General features: G+C 38.5%; 1 protein-coding gene across 1 annotated transcript in view; it reads left to right on the forward strand.

Annotated features, from left to right (window-relative positions):
- The first annotated feature begins 5,937 nt into the window (after positions 1-5,937).
- The window catches only part of tbcd (tubulin folding cofactor D), a 125,938-nt gene continuing 116,704 nt past the window's right edge, over positions 5,938-15,171 (forward strand). The window contains exons 1-5 of the mRNA XM_028818650.2: positions 5,938-6,019; positions 10,040-10,235; positions 11,123-11,173; positions 11,841-11,938; positions 13,459-13,560. Of these exons, the coding sequence (XP_028674483.2) occupies positions 10,061-10,235; positions 11,123-11,173; positions 11,841-11,938; positions 13,459-13,560 (426 nt within the window). The 5' untranslated portion in view covers positions 5,938-6,019; positions 10,040-10,060. The remainder of the gene's footprint in view (positions 6,020-10,039; positions 10,236-11,122; positions 11,174-11,840; positions 11,939-13,458; positions 13,561-15,171) is intronic.

Below are 15,171 nucleotides of genomic sequence, written 5' to 3' on the forward strand. Positions count from 1 at the left end.
TGAGACAAAGATTGAACTCTTTGGTGTGAATGCCAGGCGTCACGTTTGGAGGAAACCAGGCACCGCTCATCACCAGGCCAATACCATCCCTACAGTGAAGCATTGTGGTGGCAGCATCATGCTGTGGGGAACTGGTAGACTAGTCAGGATAAAGGGAAAGATGACTGCAGCAATGTACAGAGACATCCTGGATGAAAACCTGCTCCAGAGCGCTCTTGACCTCAGACTGGGGCGATGGTTCATCTTTCAGCAGGACAACAACCCTAAGCACACAGCCAAGATATCAAAGGAGTGGCTTCAGGACAACTCTGTGAATGTCCTTGAGTGGCCCAGCCAGAGCCCAGACTTGAATCTGATTGAACATCTCTGGAGAGATCTTAAAATGGCTGTGCACCGACACTTCCAATCCAACCTGATGGAGCTTGAGAGGTGGTGCAAAGAGGAATGGGCGAAACTGGCCAAGGATAGGTGTGCCAAGCTTGTGGCATCATATTCAACAAGACTTGAGGCTGTAATTGCTGCCAAAGGGGCATCGACAAAGTATTGAGCAAAGGCTGTGAATACTTATGGACATGGGATTTCTCAGTTTTGTTATTTTTAATAAATTTGCAAAAACCTCAAGTAAACTTTTTTCATGTTGTCATTATGGGGTGTTGTGTGTAGAATTGTGAGGAAAAAAATGAATTTAATCCATTTTGGAATAAGACTGTAACATAACAAAATGTGGAAAAAGTGATGCACTGTAGATTGATATTATTGATGTTTTGCCACTTTTGAACGTGTATTTCAAAATCCTGATGTGCTAGCTTAATTCTGATCTCATATATGAAATCAGTGTAAAAAACTTAAAAGAGCTGCTCTGACATTCCCAGAAGCAAACAAAAAATATTTTTTTGTAGACCAGTGTTATTGCTGATGAAGCCCTTATTGCTTAAGTGACATTTTCATGCCTCATTTTACTGGTCTCGCATGTTAAGGTTCCCCACCCTTAATTGCTTATTTTAATCTTAAACTGCTGCATTCAGTGTTTTAATGGCACTTTATTAGCAATAACATGTACATGACAAAGCAGCCAGCAGTTCTCCATCTAGCTTGTACCAATTTACAGATCGGTGTGTTTTGATTTAATAAAACTTAATAGAAAATGTGACAGACTGAAAATTATACGTTTTAGGCTTCAAATGATTTGCATGATATCTTTGTAAAGGAAAAACAAATCCTGCGGTAGGTTGGTACCCTGCCCGGGTTTACTTCTCAAATATCCATCCCCATATCGGAGTATACGATTTTTTTTTGTGCACTAGGGCCCATTAAATTCTATTTACATCACTGTCAACCACCTGGTGTGTTACGCATTGTACCAACCCTTCCAGACCATCCCTTCATGACCGAGCCTAATCCCCTAATCCTTGTAAGAGTAAGTGGGCCTGCTATGAGGGAGTGGGCTCTACAGTGGACCGTCGTTCTGACATTTCAGCATACTTTTCAGAATGGCATACTGTGGGCTAATGCGCATGCGCAGAACTGTGTTTTGCTCTTGTCCGTCATTTCAGGATACCACTGAATAAAGGTAAGTAATTGCGCATTATTAGTACCATTTTTACTGTCCATTTGTTATATAGCTACAGTTTGAGAGCAGTTCACTCATAAAAAATGTAGTTGTACTTTTTGAAAGTGAAGTTTTATTATAGTTTTCTGAAGTTGTTTCTTGCGAGTTCAGCAAGATACTTCATGCATGCTGCGCGTCTGCTCCAAACAGAAACATTTAGTATTTTCTTATTTTTATTAAATCCAACACGTCAGGAAAGTTGTTGAACATTATCATTACTATTGTTGCCATGCATCTTTTATTTAAATACAGTTTGAGTAAATCTGACCGCAGATATCACCGTGTGGTTACACAAGTTTCTTTAGATGAACAATGTATTAAAACTGTAAAAACAGATCATAGATTAAATAAAAAATACACACAGAGCGGCGCTAATAAAAATAACTTAATTCCTGTTCCCTATATCAATAACGCACATAGTATTCATCTCTGCTCCTCCGAAACATTGAATATGGCACTATTAAATATTAGAGCTTTAACTAACAAGACGTTTTTTATCAACGACATTATTAGTGAAAAAAAAATAGATTTTATTGCACTAAGTGAAACGTGGCTTAGCTCAGATGGCGCAGCTGTTTTAATCGAATCTGCGCCTCCGGATTACAGTTTTACTCGTGCTGATCGCCAAGGAAAGAGAGGTGGAGGGCTAGCAAACATTTACTCTAGCCGGTTAAAATGTAAAAATATCAGTTTTGGTAAGTTCAAGTCTTTTGAGTATCTCGCCATTGTTATTCAGGGAGTTTCTCACGTTCTAGTATTATCCGTGTATAGACCTCCTAAATTCAACGCGTCTTTCTTTGAGGAATTCTCTGACTTGATGTCAATCTTAATTACGAACTATGACGCACTCTTAATAGTCGGCGACTTTAATTTTCATGTAGATAATCAATGTGACCAAAAAGTAAAAGAATTTATGAACCTCCTGGACTCTTTTGATTTGAGACAGCTCGTTAATCAGCCTACACATAAAGCAGGTCATACGTTAGACTTAGTAATTACTAAAGGACTAAAAGTTGATATAAAGCAGGTCATTGATACGGGTCTTTCAGACCATTTTCTTCTACTTTTTAATATAGGAATAATGATAGAAAACACTCATGAGAAGCATATTGTTAAAAAACGCTTCTTTGACTCATCAGCAACTTTAAAACTTACAAACATTCTAACCAATCAGTCCGTTTATAGTGCCAACTATAATAGCGAGGAGAATGTAAATAGTAAGGTGGAAAGATTTAATACTAAAGTGAGGGCTGCTGTTGACATAGTTGCACCTGAAAAGACAGTTAAAAAATCTTCTAGCATTGTTATACCTTGGAAGACCCAAAGAGTGTCTGATTTAAAGAGAACATGCCGTAGAGCTGAGCGTAAATGGAGGAAGACTAAACTAACTATTGACTATGAGATATTAAAAGTTAAAATAACAGAATACAATAACACAGTCCGTCTTGAGAGGCGCTGCTATTTCTCTAAGCTTATAAATAACAATGCTAGTAATCCCAGAGTCTTATTTTTCGACAATTGATCATCTGTTAAACCCAGGTAACTCAAAGGAATGCCTCCTAAGTACTTCCAGTAAAACCTGTGAGGCTATCGCTGTATTTTTCAATCAAAAAATGAATGATATTAGAAATAACATAGTATATCTCCCCAACACTAAGGATCCCCGAAACCCCAGTACTCCATAATAAATAAATTAGAGTCTTTCACTAGGATAGATTTACCTGATTTGCATAAAATAATTTCTCAAATGAAACCATCCACCTGTGCCCTTGACCCAATACCAACAAATTTTTTCAAAGAAGTATCGGGTGTGCTTATTGATAATGTTCTTGACATAGTAAATTCGTCATTAGATACGGGGGTCTTCCCAGACTGTCTTAAGACTGCGGTAGTTAAACCCCTACTTAAGAAAAATAATCTCGACCCCTCTTCTCTTGAAAATTATAGACCCATCTCTAACCTGCCTTTCTTAAGTAAAATTCTAGAGAAGGCAGTCATTATGCAGTTAAATGAGCACCTCAATAAACATGCTATTCTTGATAAATTTCAGTCAGGTTTTAGAACAAATCACAGCACAGAAACTGCACTCGTTAAAGTAGTAAATGACTTGCGGGTAAATGCAGACAGAGGCCATTTATCTGTTCTCATCCTCTTAGATTTGAGTGCCGCATTTGACACTATTGATCATAATATTCTTAAGAATCGCCTTAGTCAATGGGTGGGCCTCTCTGGCAGTGTCTTAAACTGGTTTGAATCCTACCTGGCAGGGAGAAAATTCTTTGTTAGTTGTGGTAATTATAACTCAAAGACACATGATATTCTATATGGTGTTCCACAAGGCTCTATCCTGGGTCCGCTGCTCTTCTCAATCTACATGCTTCCATTAGGTCAGATTATCTCGGGACATAACGTGAGCTACCACAGCTATGCTGATGACACACAGCTGTATGTATCAATAGCACCTGATGACCCTAAATCTCTTGATTCGCTAACACAATGTCTAACCTGTATCTCAGAATGGATGAATAGTAACTTTCTCAAATTAAATAAAGAAAAAAACCGAAATCTTAGTGATTGGCAATAATGGATACAGTGAGGCTATTAGAAATAAACTGGATGCATTAGGATTAAAAGTCAAATCGGAGGTAAAAAGCTTAGGGGTAACCGTTGATTGTAATCTGAATTTTAAATCGCATATTAATAAAATCACTAGGACAGCATTTTTTCACCTAAGGAACATAGCAAAAGTTAGACCTCTTATATCATCGAAAGATGCAGAGAAATTAGTTCATGCGTTTGTCTTTAGTCGACTAGATTACTGTAATGCACTCCTCTCAGGACTACCCAAAAAAGACATCAATCGTTTGCAGTTAGTGCAGAATGCAGCTGCTAGAATCCTTACCAGGAAAAGAAAATCCGAACACATTTCTCCAGTTTTGATGTCACTACACTGGTTACCTGTGTCATTCAGAATTGACTTTAAAATTCTGCTTATGGTTTTTAAAGCTTTAAATAATCTCGCCCCGTCTTATATATCGGAATGTCTGACACCTTATATTCCAAATCGCAACCTCAGATCCTCAACTGAGTGTCTCCTTAGAATTCCAAGAGCAAAACTTAAAAGAAGTGGTGAGGCGGCCTTCTGCTGTTATGCACCTAAAATCTGGAATAGCCTGCCAGTAGGAATTCGCCAGGCTAATACAGTGGAGCACTTTAAAAAACTACTGAAAACACATTACTTTAACATGGCCTTCTCATAACTTCACTGTAATTTAATCCTGACACTCTGTATATCCAATTCATTATAATAACCATTCAAAATCTGTACTAACCCCTACTCTCTCTTCTGTTTCCTTTTCCGGTGTCCTATTGGTGGTGGCTTGTGCCACCACCATCTACCCAAAGCACCATGATGTTCCAACAATGATGGATGGATTAAAAGCCAGAAGTCTGTATAACCATCAGCATCAAGTGACTCCGTGAGAACCCTAACTACAAAGAGGACTATTTCATTTATGTTAGGTAGAATGCCCAAAGGGGACTGGGCGGTCTCGTGGCCTGGAACCCCTACAGATTTTATTTTTTTCTCCAGCCTTCTGGAGTTTTTTTTTGTTTTTTCTGTCCACTCTGGCCATCGGACCTTACTCCTTCTTATGTTAACTAAGGTTGTCTTATTTTAATTTCTTATTTGTCTTTTATTCTTCTTTTCTTCATTATGTAAAGCACTTTGAGCTACTTTTTGTATGAAAATGTGCTATATAAATAAATGTTGTTGTTGTTGTTGTTGTTTAGGTCTCTTACACATGCACTATAGCATCCAGTTATTTGATTTGTCATGTAATGTTGAACTTTACAACAGTGATTTAAAAAGCTATTCTGACAGTGTAAATGTAGCCATCTGGACGTCATACCGCTTATAAAACAAGAGGTATGTTATTTTGATAAGGTATCATAAACTGATAGCTATATCTATCAGTTTGCACTACCGGTATGCTATTCTGACAAAGTATGTTGAAATGTCAGAACACCGGCGCCACGTTCAGGGTTGTTTCTACTTACGCGCTCTCCTGCACCGAACTAAGCAGCTTCTGGAAGGGTTAATTCACAGTACGTTTGTAACTTCCGATACCCACCGCTGACAAAACACGCACGGGACTCACTCATCAAACCAACGTTACCGTAAGAGATGAAAAGTGGGGGCTCCTCCAAGGGGAAACAAGCCAAGCCCAACGCAGCGTTTCTCACACTCGTCTGATTGGCGCGCACCTGCCCGCCGCCCCGCGTGTCCCTCTTCGCGCCTCGTTGTCAGCGTCTAACGCATGCGCAGTCTTGTAGCTGCAGTTTTCTTGTGTTTTGCTCTGGACCGCTGACTGCCGAAGGCGTTCGGATTTCTTTGGTTTCGTCTGACAGGTGTGTATAAAAGTTATTTGTTAATAAATATAAACGGTTGCTGTTAATGTGCAGTTGTTATTCTCTGCGTTTTCCAATAAAACCACATTTTGCGTTTTCTCCTTGTCATTGTGGAATAAACAGGCTTATTTTCAGTTAAGGACCGGCGTTTCAATACACCTTGCCGTTAATATACGTGAACGTGTTTCCACTTAGGGATGTCGCTGTGTTTGCAATTCCTTCCCGTCGCTTTTTACATCGCTGCTATGATGTTTAACTCATAAATCTGTTCGGTGGACTTGTCATCGCTCCCTCTGCCAGTTTTCTTGGGCTTTGCTGTGTGATGGCGGCCCAGCCTGCCTGCCTGCCACTCGCCCTTCTAATTTTTATTCTGCTTTTTGAGTTTAGTGTTACTAAGAGATATTGCCATGGAGGGTTTAATCTTTTCAGAACAAGCAAACTCAAAAAAGAGAAGAATGATTAACTGTCACTGTGCAGGCGACAGCACTGCAACTGCCGTCTTCGCTGTAGGTGTGAAGTCGTTTCTGTTTTTTCAAGTTCATTAGTTTTCTACATGAACTAATTGCTTAACAGAGTAATTGAGAGGTGTATATGTTCCCATTAAACCTTTTCTTAACCTTTGTCAATTAGTAACATGCATTAGGTGCTTCCCTCTTTCACGGGAAAAGGTGAATTAATAAGATAAGGCTAACATTTAAAAAGTTGACATAAATGCAGATTTCGGAATAAGAAATCTCTTCACAAGACTGGCCAAGAAAATGCACTCCCAAGTTGACCAGGCGCATGTCAATTTCTAACGTGATCATCTTTATTTTGTGTGCGTTTGTTGTGATTTTGCCTGTGCTAAGAAAGCACAGCACAGAACCAGTTCCTCTTTACGTCAACGGAGACCATGCGGAATGGGTGCCAACCTTCAAATTATTTGGAAACCCACATTTCGGAGAACCTCTCCAGGACTGAGAACACCACAGCAATAATCGGGAATGGTCTCCCATAGACTTTCTCATATACTCGGGTATGGGAATGGATATTTGAGGAATAAAACCGCAAGACAATTATTTTATTTTTATGTTATGTAGGCTAAAGAACCATCAACAACAAATCAAATCAAATGGATAATATAGTGAACAATTATTATAAAAGTAAATTTGAATAAATCGGGATAAAAGGTACTTCCAGTTAACGGAAATAGCCCAAAAGTTGATAAAAATCTACGTTTTGTACCTAATACTTGTATGCAAAATTTGGTTCACCTAAATCAGGGGTTCCCAAACTTTTCAGCTCACGACCCCCAAAATAACTGTGCCAGTGACTCGTGACCCCCACTATCCTCGGAAGTGGTTAAAATATACAAATGTTGCGCGCAACGGTGCACATGCACCAATAGGCCTATCAAAACATGAGCATGACAACACGAAAGAACACAATGGTCTAACAACCATATAATTTTTTTTAATAGTAATTTACTCATTTGTTTAATTTCAACAAAATATCCTATCCAAACAAGAGCATGACAACAAAAAAGAACGTAACGCTCTAACAACCATATAACTTTTTAAAAAATGATTTACTCATTCGTTTAATTTCAACAAAACACCTCACCTAATGAGATGGGTAGATTAATTAATTTCTAAAAAGTTTAAAAAAAGTATTTGATTTCTTGGAAATCATCTCGCGACCCCCCCCCCCCCCCAAATGTCTCACGACCCCCCAGAGGGTCGCGACCTCTACTTTGGGAACCACTGACCTAAATGAAAGTGTACTCGGGTTATTGTGTTTACACACAGACATATTTTTGGAACTCGGTGAGGTCTAAAACGTTAAAATTAATCAAAATCTCAACATCGAATTTTTGAATGATTACAATACTTTCCCAATACTTCATATACGAGAAAGTCAGGGTGGTATAAAACGTTGACTCATCAAAATCTCAATGTAATTTTTGGAGGATTCCATTACTTTCCCTACACTTCTTATATAAAAAAAATGTCGAGATTCAACAAAATCTCAACATCGAGTCTTTGGACGATTGCAATACTTTCCCTACGTTTCGTATATGATAAAGTAAAAAAAACAAAAAACCACAATAGAGACTGCACTTCCAGAGAGTGCTCAGGAAAAATGACTTGGAGCAAAAACTATTGGTGGCTTTTTATTGTGCAACCATGGAGAGCATCCTGGTGTACTGCGTCACGGTATGGTACGCTGGATACATGTCAGCAGAGAAGAAGGCCCTCAGAGAGTCATAAACACAGCACCAAAAATCGCAGGTTGTTGTCCGCCCTTCCTGGAAGATGTCTGCTCCTGCTATCTCACCAGAGCCGCACACATCATTAAGGATCCTTCACACCCTGGTTACCATCTGTTTGAACTGTTGGCCTCTGGTCGGCGTTATAGATCTTTAAAAAGTACGGACTGATAGATTCAGAAACAGTTTAATTGCAATGGTAATAAATCCATTGAGCAAAAAAATAAGCAAATTAAGGCCATTTAATTATTAAGTCAGTGCTGGGAAATAGACTTGTACATACTGCTGCTGCTTTCGTGTAGCTACTCCCTAGTGGAATGGTATTATTTTAATGTATAACTACTGGTTTCATTATTATTTTATCTTATTTCTTTTTAACTATATTTTTACATATAACATTACTGTCTTTTTTTCTTGCTTGTATTATGTGTTCAGACCTGGGGACCCCCTGTGACTGCAGGTTTTTGTTCCAACCAGTTTCTGTTTTTAATTAAACTCCCACCCCAATTAAGTGAGCTGTTATTTCCCAGTTTCTGTGTTTTGGAGTCCATGGAAAAATAACAAAACTAAGTTTGGTAAATTTTTATTAAAATGTACTAAGCACTTATAAGGGGATAGTTTAAAAAAAAAAAAAACAAACAATTTTCAGCCTGGTTTTCTGATTGTTTAGCATCAGACCCACTAATTAGCAGATAATAAAGTTATTGTACCCTATCATCATTCAGTGTTGTTTACTTGGCTGTCAGATTCTGTTTGTTTTAATTATCATTATTAGGATACAATGAAGGGTGCAAACTGCACAAAAACATAAAACAACAGGACAACAACACGAGAGAGGTAAGCATTTAAAGCAAAAGTAGAAATACTTCTGAACTAGCTGTCCCCCACGGCTCCAACCGCATAGTATTACAAAAACAGGATCAATAAACGAAAAGGTATCGCTAGCTAAGCGGAAGCAAGGTACACTCCAAAACGCAGAGGTAGACCATCTCCCCACTCCTGACGTCACACTTCCCCCTCCATCCGTCAGCCTGCACCCTCTGTCTCAGATTAGTGCAAATATATCGCTCTTGCCAGCAAACTATGATTCTTAGTGTGCTGAGAGAAGTCGCAAAATCAACTGGAATGTTCAAGCAAATTCTATAAAAATGCCCGATCTAAATCCGTTAAGTAGTTCTCTCGTTTGCTAGCTAAGCAGATGTAAAGTACACACTGAGGCTGGCGAGTGAGTGAGGAGGGCCCCGCTCCCCTCGGCCTGCTGTGTCTCTCTCTTGTATTTCCGCAAATAAATCAGTACTGCAAGCGAACTATGATACGTAGCGCGATGAGAGAGGTTGCAAAATCAACCGGAATGTTCAAGCAAAATATGGAGAAAAAAAAACCAATCTAAATCTGTTAAGCAGTTCTCTTGTGAAAGCGGACAGACGTTAGATTTTAGATATATAGAGATGTCTTATAAATGTAAAAATTAAACTGCTGTGCTTTTCTGAAGGCAGTATAAGAGATGGGGGAAAAAAGACCATCTAAAGAAATGAGGTCAATTATTATCACTAAATGTGAATTTGGGTGGAATAAAAACCTGCAGCCACAGTGTGGGTCCTCAGGGCGGAGTTTGGACAACACCTGTATTGTAGCATTGGTTGTGTTTCACGAAAAGTAGTGTCGTTTTTGCTTGTTTGTACCCAGTTTGAGTGGCACTTGCAATTTCGTTATAATTATGTTACAATGACAATAAATGCATTCTGCTTCTTCTTTTATTTTCAATTATATAGCATTGCTTCCTGAGGTATACAATGGCCCTGAACGAGATGGAAGACAACGAACCTGACACAGATGCTGAAGTGCTAGCTTGTGGGAATGTGCTTGAATCCTTCACAGAGAGTCAAGAGGTCCGAGGGTTAATATCCAGTCTGTGCGATATTCATGGGGACCTGACTGCCAAGGAGATGGCAACTGAGAAATTTTTTGGTATGTCCCCTTTCGTTTCTTACGTTCGTACATCATGTATTGTCTGTAAGGTCGTCTACTCAGTTAGGTGAATGGATATTGGCTAAAGGGAATGACGGCATTTGTGTGGTGTATAAGCCATACACTAAAAAAAAAAAAAAAACGCTCATTTGGCAAATTTGAGCCCTCCCCACTCGGCCACATTAGCTAATGTACCCCTCTGTCCTATGAACCACAAAGTGAACAGAATGCCAGGTTTTTCCCAGTTCTCTCATCTTGTCCTCAGAAGGATATCAATTTGTTTACTGGTTCTGAATAAATGTTAAAAGAAATATTTTTAAATTGTCTCTTTACTTAAGTGGGAACCAGTGCAGTGATTTAAGGGCAAACACATGTGGTTGTACTTTCTGTTTCTGGTCTTTGGCGGTGTTTTTTTTTAGTGAACTTTTTAAAATTAAGCAACACAACACGAGAGACCTGACAATTATGCTTAAAAACATGTGCTAATGTGCCTATTTCATTATGATGGCTTAATAAGGTACATTGAGTAGGCATCTGCAATGTGCAAGCTGGTTTTGAGCACAATTAAGCCTACGTTCCAAAAGTCTAACATCTTATCTGGCTCATTTATTTCTATTTTGGCATTAACTGAAAAATCTGTTTAAAATCAATAATAAAAATACATATTCATTGCACCTCCCTCACACGAATTTCTGAATACCAAGGTGTTTTGGATGTTTTCATTTACACAAACTCTTTTGCAACCATGTGCTTTTCTATTGCAGCGTTGTCAGAAAATTCACTTTTTCAGACTTGTGACAGTTGCTTATCAAGAGTAATATTTAATGGACAAGTCAAATTAACCCTAAATTTATTAATCCATTTTATCTTGTTTTTTTTTTCCCCAGTTATTATGGACAAATACCAGGAGCAGCCACATCTTTTGGACCCTCATTTAGGTAAGCATCTTTCAAAAATTCACTTAAGTCCCTATTCTGTTTTAAGTGGTTAAGGTTTTTGGCATTATTATTATTAACTGGGTTCTCTTCCCCAGTCCTTCCTACGTGGAGTTTGCATGTTCTCCCCGTGTCTGCGTGGGTTTCCTCCCACAGTCCAAAGACATGCAGGTGAAGTACATTGGTGATCCTACATTGTCCCTAGTGTGTGTGCCCTACGGTGGGCTGGCGCCCTGCCCGGGATCTGTTCCTGCCTTGCACCCTGTGTTGGCTGGGATTGGCTCCAGCAGACCCCCGTGACCCTGTGTTAGGATATAGTGGGTTGGATAATGGATGAATTATTAACTTGATTAATGTAAATGCATAGTAGTAGGTTTAATATGTACAGATAGAAGGCCAAAGGAACATAGACATTGGTATGCCATAATATTTTAAAAATGGGCAGAATAAGCAAATTCTGAGCTACAAAAATTGTTTACCCCCTGTGACTTTATGCTGCCTAGTAATCATTAAAAAGGTACACTATGCTGATGTCAGACTTGTTTATTTTGGAGTGATGACATAAGGCAGTGCATGGTAATACTATTTATGGATGAAGATTTTTAAGAAGCTAATGTTTCTTTATTGCTACAGCAGAATAAACTGTCTCCATCTTGTGTCTCTCCTTTAGAATGGATGTTGAGCTTGCTGCTTGAAATCATTCAAGATGAAAATTCTTCACCATCTTTGATTCATTTAGGATTTAAATTTTTGTATCGTGTCTCAAAGGTAAAGCAAAAAGCAAACACTAAGGTTTCCCTAATTTCTTTTTGCCTGTTTTCTTCATGTTCCAAGGTGCGTGAAATGGCTACGGTGCTAGGGTACAAACCTGATTTTACTTAAATAAGTGTGTGATGGATTGTGCATCATTTTGTTTGGATGCAGAGGGTAAGGAGAAATCTGTTCACACAGCTACACAATGGATATGGATGTAAAGATAGCAGAAGGAAGAAAAAATGGATGGCATATTTGTGCATTTACTGTTGTGGCAGTAACTTGTTGTAGACTTCAGATCACCACCCCCCCCCCCCCCCCCCCCCCCCCGACATCTTGACATTGCCTAATTCCGTATATGCACCTCCTTACTCATGCCATTGGGACATCAAAACCTATAGGTGTACCCATGACCACACATACTTACAAAATGTGAAAGTTTCTAAAGCACATCTAACTCTAAGGTTTTTGGAAGAAGGTCTGTGAACCAGACTTCTGAAATCTAAAATATTCTTCCATTCTGTTAGATAGCATATAAATTGTGACAGGTGGGGAATATAACAGAGCCCCAAAATCCCAGAAACAAGTACCCTATGACAAGTTGCAGTTTTCAGTGAGTACTTTTATAATGTCAGTACCATCACAAAGACTGTACCTTTCACAAATTACAGTCCTCAATGCAATTTCTTTCCTTTCCTCCTCCTTTGTCTCCTATGTTCCTCTTCATGGTGATGTGGAGGAGCTCCTGTTAAGCTGTACTGTTGCAACGATATTGTTTTCTGAAAGCGCTTTCAGGTCAGACAGGACCACCTTCGGAATAAGGGAGCCTGAAACTAGCAGCTCCCTATGTTGTCACCCTTGGACTCCCAGCATGGACGCCTGTCAGAACTCCAATTCTCTCGCAGCCCTCTGAGTGTCCGAATGGGAGCCATACCAGAGAGATGCTACCACCCAGCATACTATGGTTACACTTGGGCTTAGGAGCCAGTCTCCCTCCCAGCTTTTGTTCTCGCCTCCTGTCCGGGAAAGTTGCCCCCAACCAACTCGGCCGAGATGCACGTCCATCCACATCCTCCTTTACAAAACGTTTATATTTTAAAAATTATTGGATATCATGTTTTAAATCGCACTCTTCTTGCAAGTGGCCACTGCATTCCCACAATGCCATATTTGTTACCATTGCGCTTGTTAGTTTGGCCTTGAAATTTCCTGCCAGACAGGTACTCTGCATAGTGTGTGCATTTTGGAATAATACATCAAACTTTTATTTGAAAAAAAAAAAAAAAAATTCTGGGAACGTTGGGTGCACCAGTCCATCACAATGTAATAGTTCAAAATGACAAATTTATATTGTAATATTTCAGCCTTCACCAATTAGCAGAAACTGGAAGTCTCTTGTAAAATAAAATAATTTTACATTATTAATAATTTTAATAATCTTGTAAAATATTAGTAAAATAATAATGACTGTTTTCAAGGTTTATATTTCGTAACTTAGCTTGAAATGTAAAATTTTTTTTTTTTTTTTATGACAGGTGCGTGGTCCTAAATATTTTCTTAGATTATTTCCTCATGAAGTTTCAGATGTGCAGCCAGTTTTGGACATGCTCTCTTTACAGGATCCAAAGGATCATGAGGTAGGGTAATATTTGAAACAAAGTGGGAGCATCCTAACTGTAATTTAGGTGTTTTCTATTGCTATTTTTTCTGTATGGTAGAATTGTTTTTACAAGAAAACCTCACTTTGATCAGGAATAAATGGGGAATGATCTATAGTGAGTCAAGTAATTCAGGTTACCAAAATAAAAACAAATAATCCAAAATTGTGTGTATATAAAGTATATTTCATCATAAAGGTGGATATCTAGTCAGCAGCTGCATTTAATCTATTTTACAACAAGCTAATCATTGGTTGGGCAGCTGGTTTATGGCTGCCATGCCCTGGCTTGCATTTGCAACATATTCGGTATGTACCCCTGCAATACTCAGGCCAAGCAAAATGACCCCTTTTACTGGCTAACAAAAAAGATTACAATATGTAAGCTTTCAACGTAGCTCAGGCCCCTTGAATGCTTGCATATTGTAATCTTTTTAGTTAGCCAATAAAATGTGCTGTTTTGCTTGACTTCTCATTACATCCATAATGGCTAACACGGTACACCACCATAGTACTACCCAGGCCATAAAAACAGATTAAAGTTCACATTTACAGTGCATCCGGAAAGTATTCCCAGCACATCACTTTTTCCACATTTTGTTATGTTGCAGCCTTATTCCAAAATGGATTAAGTTCATTTTTTTCCCTCAGAATTCTACACACAACACCCCATAATGACAACGTGAAAAAAGTTTACTTGAGATTTTTGCAAATTTATTTTAGGAAAAAAGTGAATTTAATCCATTTTGGAATAAGGCTGCAACATAACAAAATGTGGAAAAAGTGATGCGCTGTGAATACTTTCTGGATGCACTATATAAGGGAGATGGGCAAATAGTTGAACACTGTTTGGCCTTTTAACAACTGTTAGTCCACACTCTAGTTATTATGTTTTCTTTTAATACAATCACACTACAGCTATGTGCAAAATTACTTATTTCTGAAGTGGTCATTCACTTTATCCTTGTATTAAATAACATTATTACTTAAATGAGTGAGAGACTGCAGTGGGTTGGCACCCTGCCCGGGATTGGTTCCTGCCTTGTGCCCTGTGTTGGCTGGGATTGGCTCCAGCAGACCCCCGTGACCGTGTGTTCGGATTCAGCGGGTTGGAAAATGGATGGATGGATGGATGAGTGAGAGAGTTAAATTTGCCTGTTCAGTCCACACAGTTACACTGAAAAGTATCTTGAATCATTGTGGTTAAAGCAGGTAACTCCAAATCTATTTTTAATATATTAAAGGGGGTATTCCATGATTTTGTTAATAAGAAATGTTTATCATTTATTTCTTAAGGTTGGTTGAACCATAAATGTGTTCTGTGGATTTAAAGAATTTCCCGGTTTTTGGTTGAATTGGTGCATTTCCCTAATCTCTGACTTGTTGAACGGTTTTACAGAATGTAAAAAATATTCAGCAGACTGATAACCTTAAACCCTGAAATGTGAAAATCCTACTTATTTACTACACTCTTGAATTAATTGTCTTTTCATTTATTTTTTTTTTGTTAAGAATGTTGATCCATCCATCGTCAAACCCATTTAATCCAGATCTTGATCATCTTCTTGGTTACATTTCTATTTTGCATATC

The sequence above is a fragment of the Erpetoichthys calabaricus genome, chromosome 14 (assembly GCF_900747795.2).
Source record: "Erpetoichthys calabaricus chromosome 14, fErpCal1.3, whole genome shotgun sequence".
In the NCBI taxonomy this organism is placed as follows: Eukaryota; Metazoa; Chordata; class Cladistia; order Polypteriformes; family Polypteridae; genus Erpetoichthys; species Erpetoichthys calabaricus.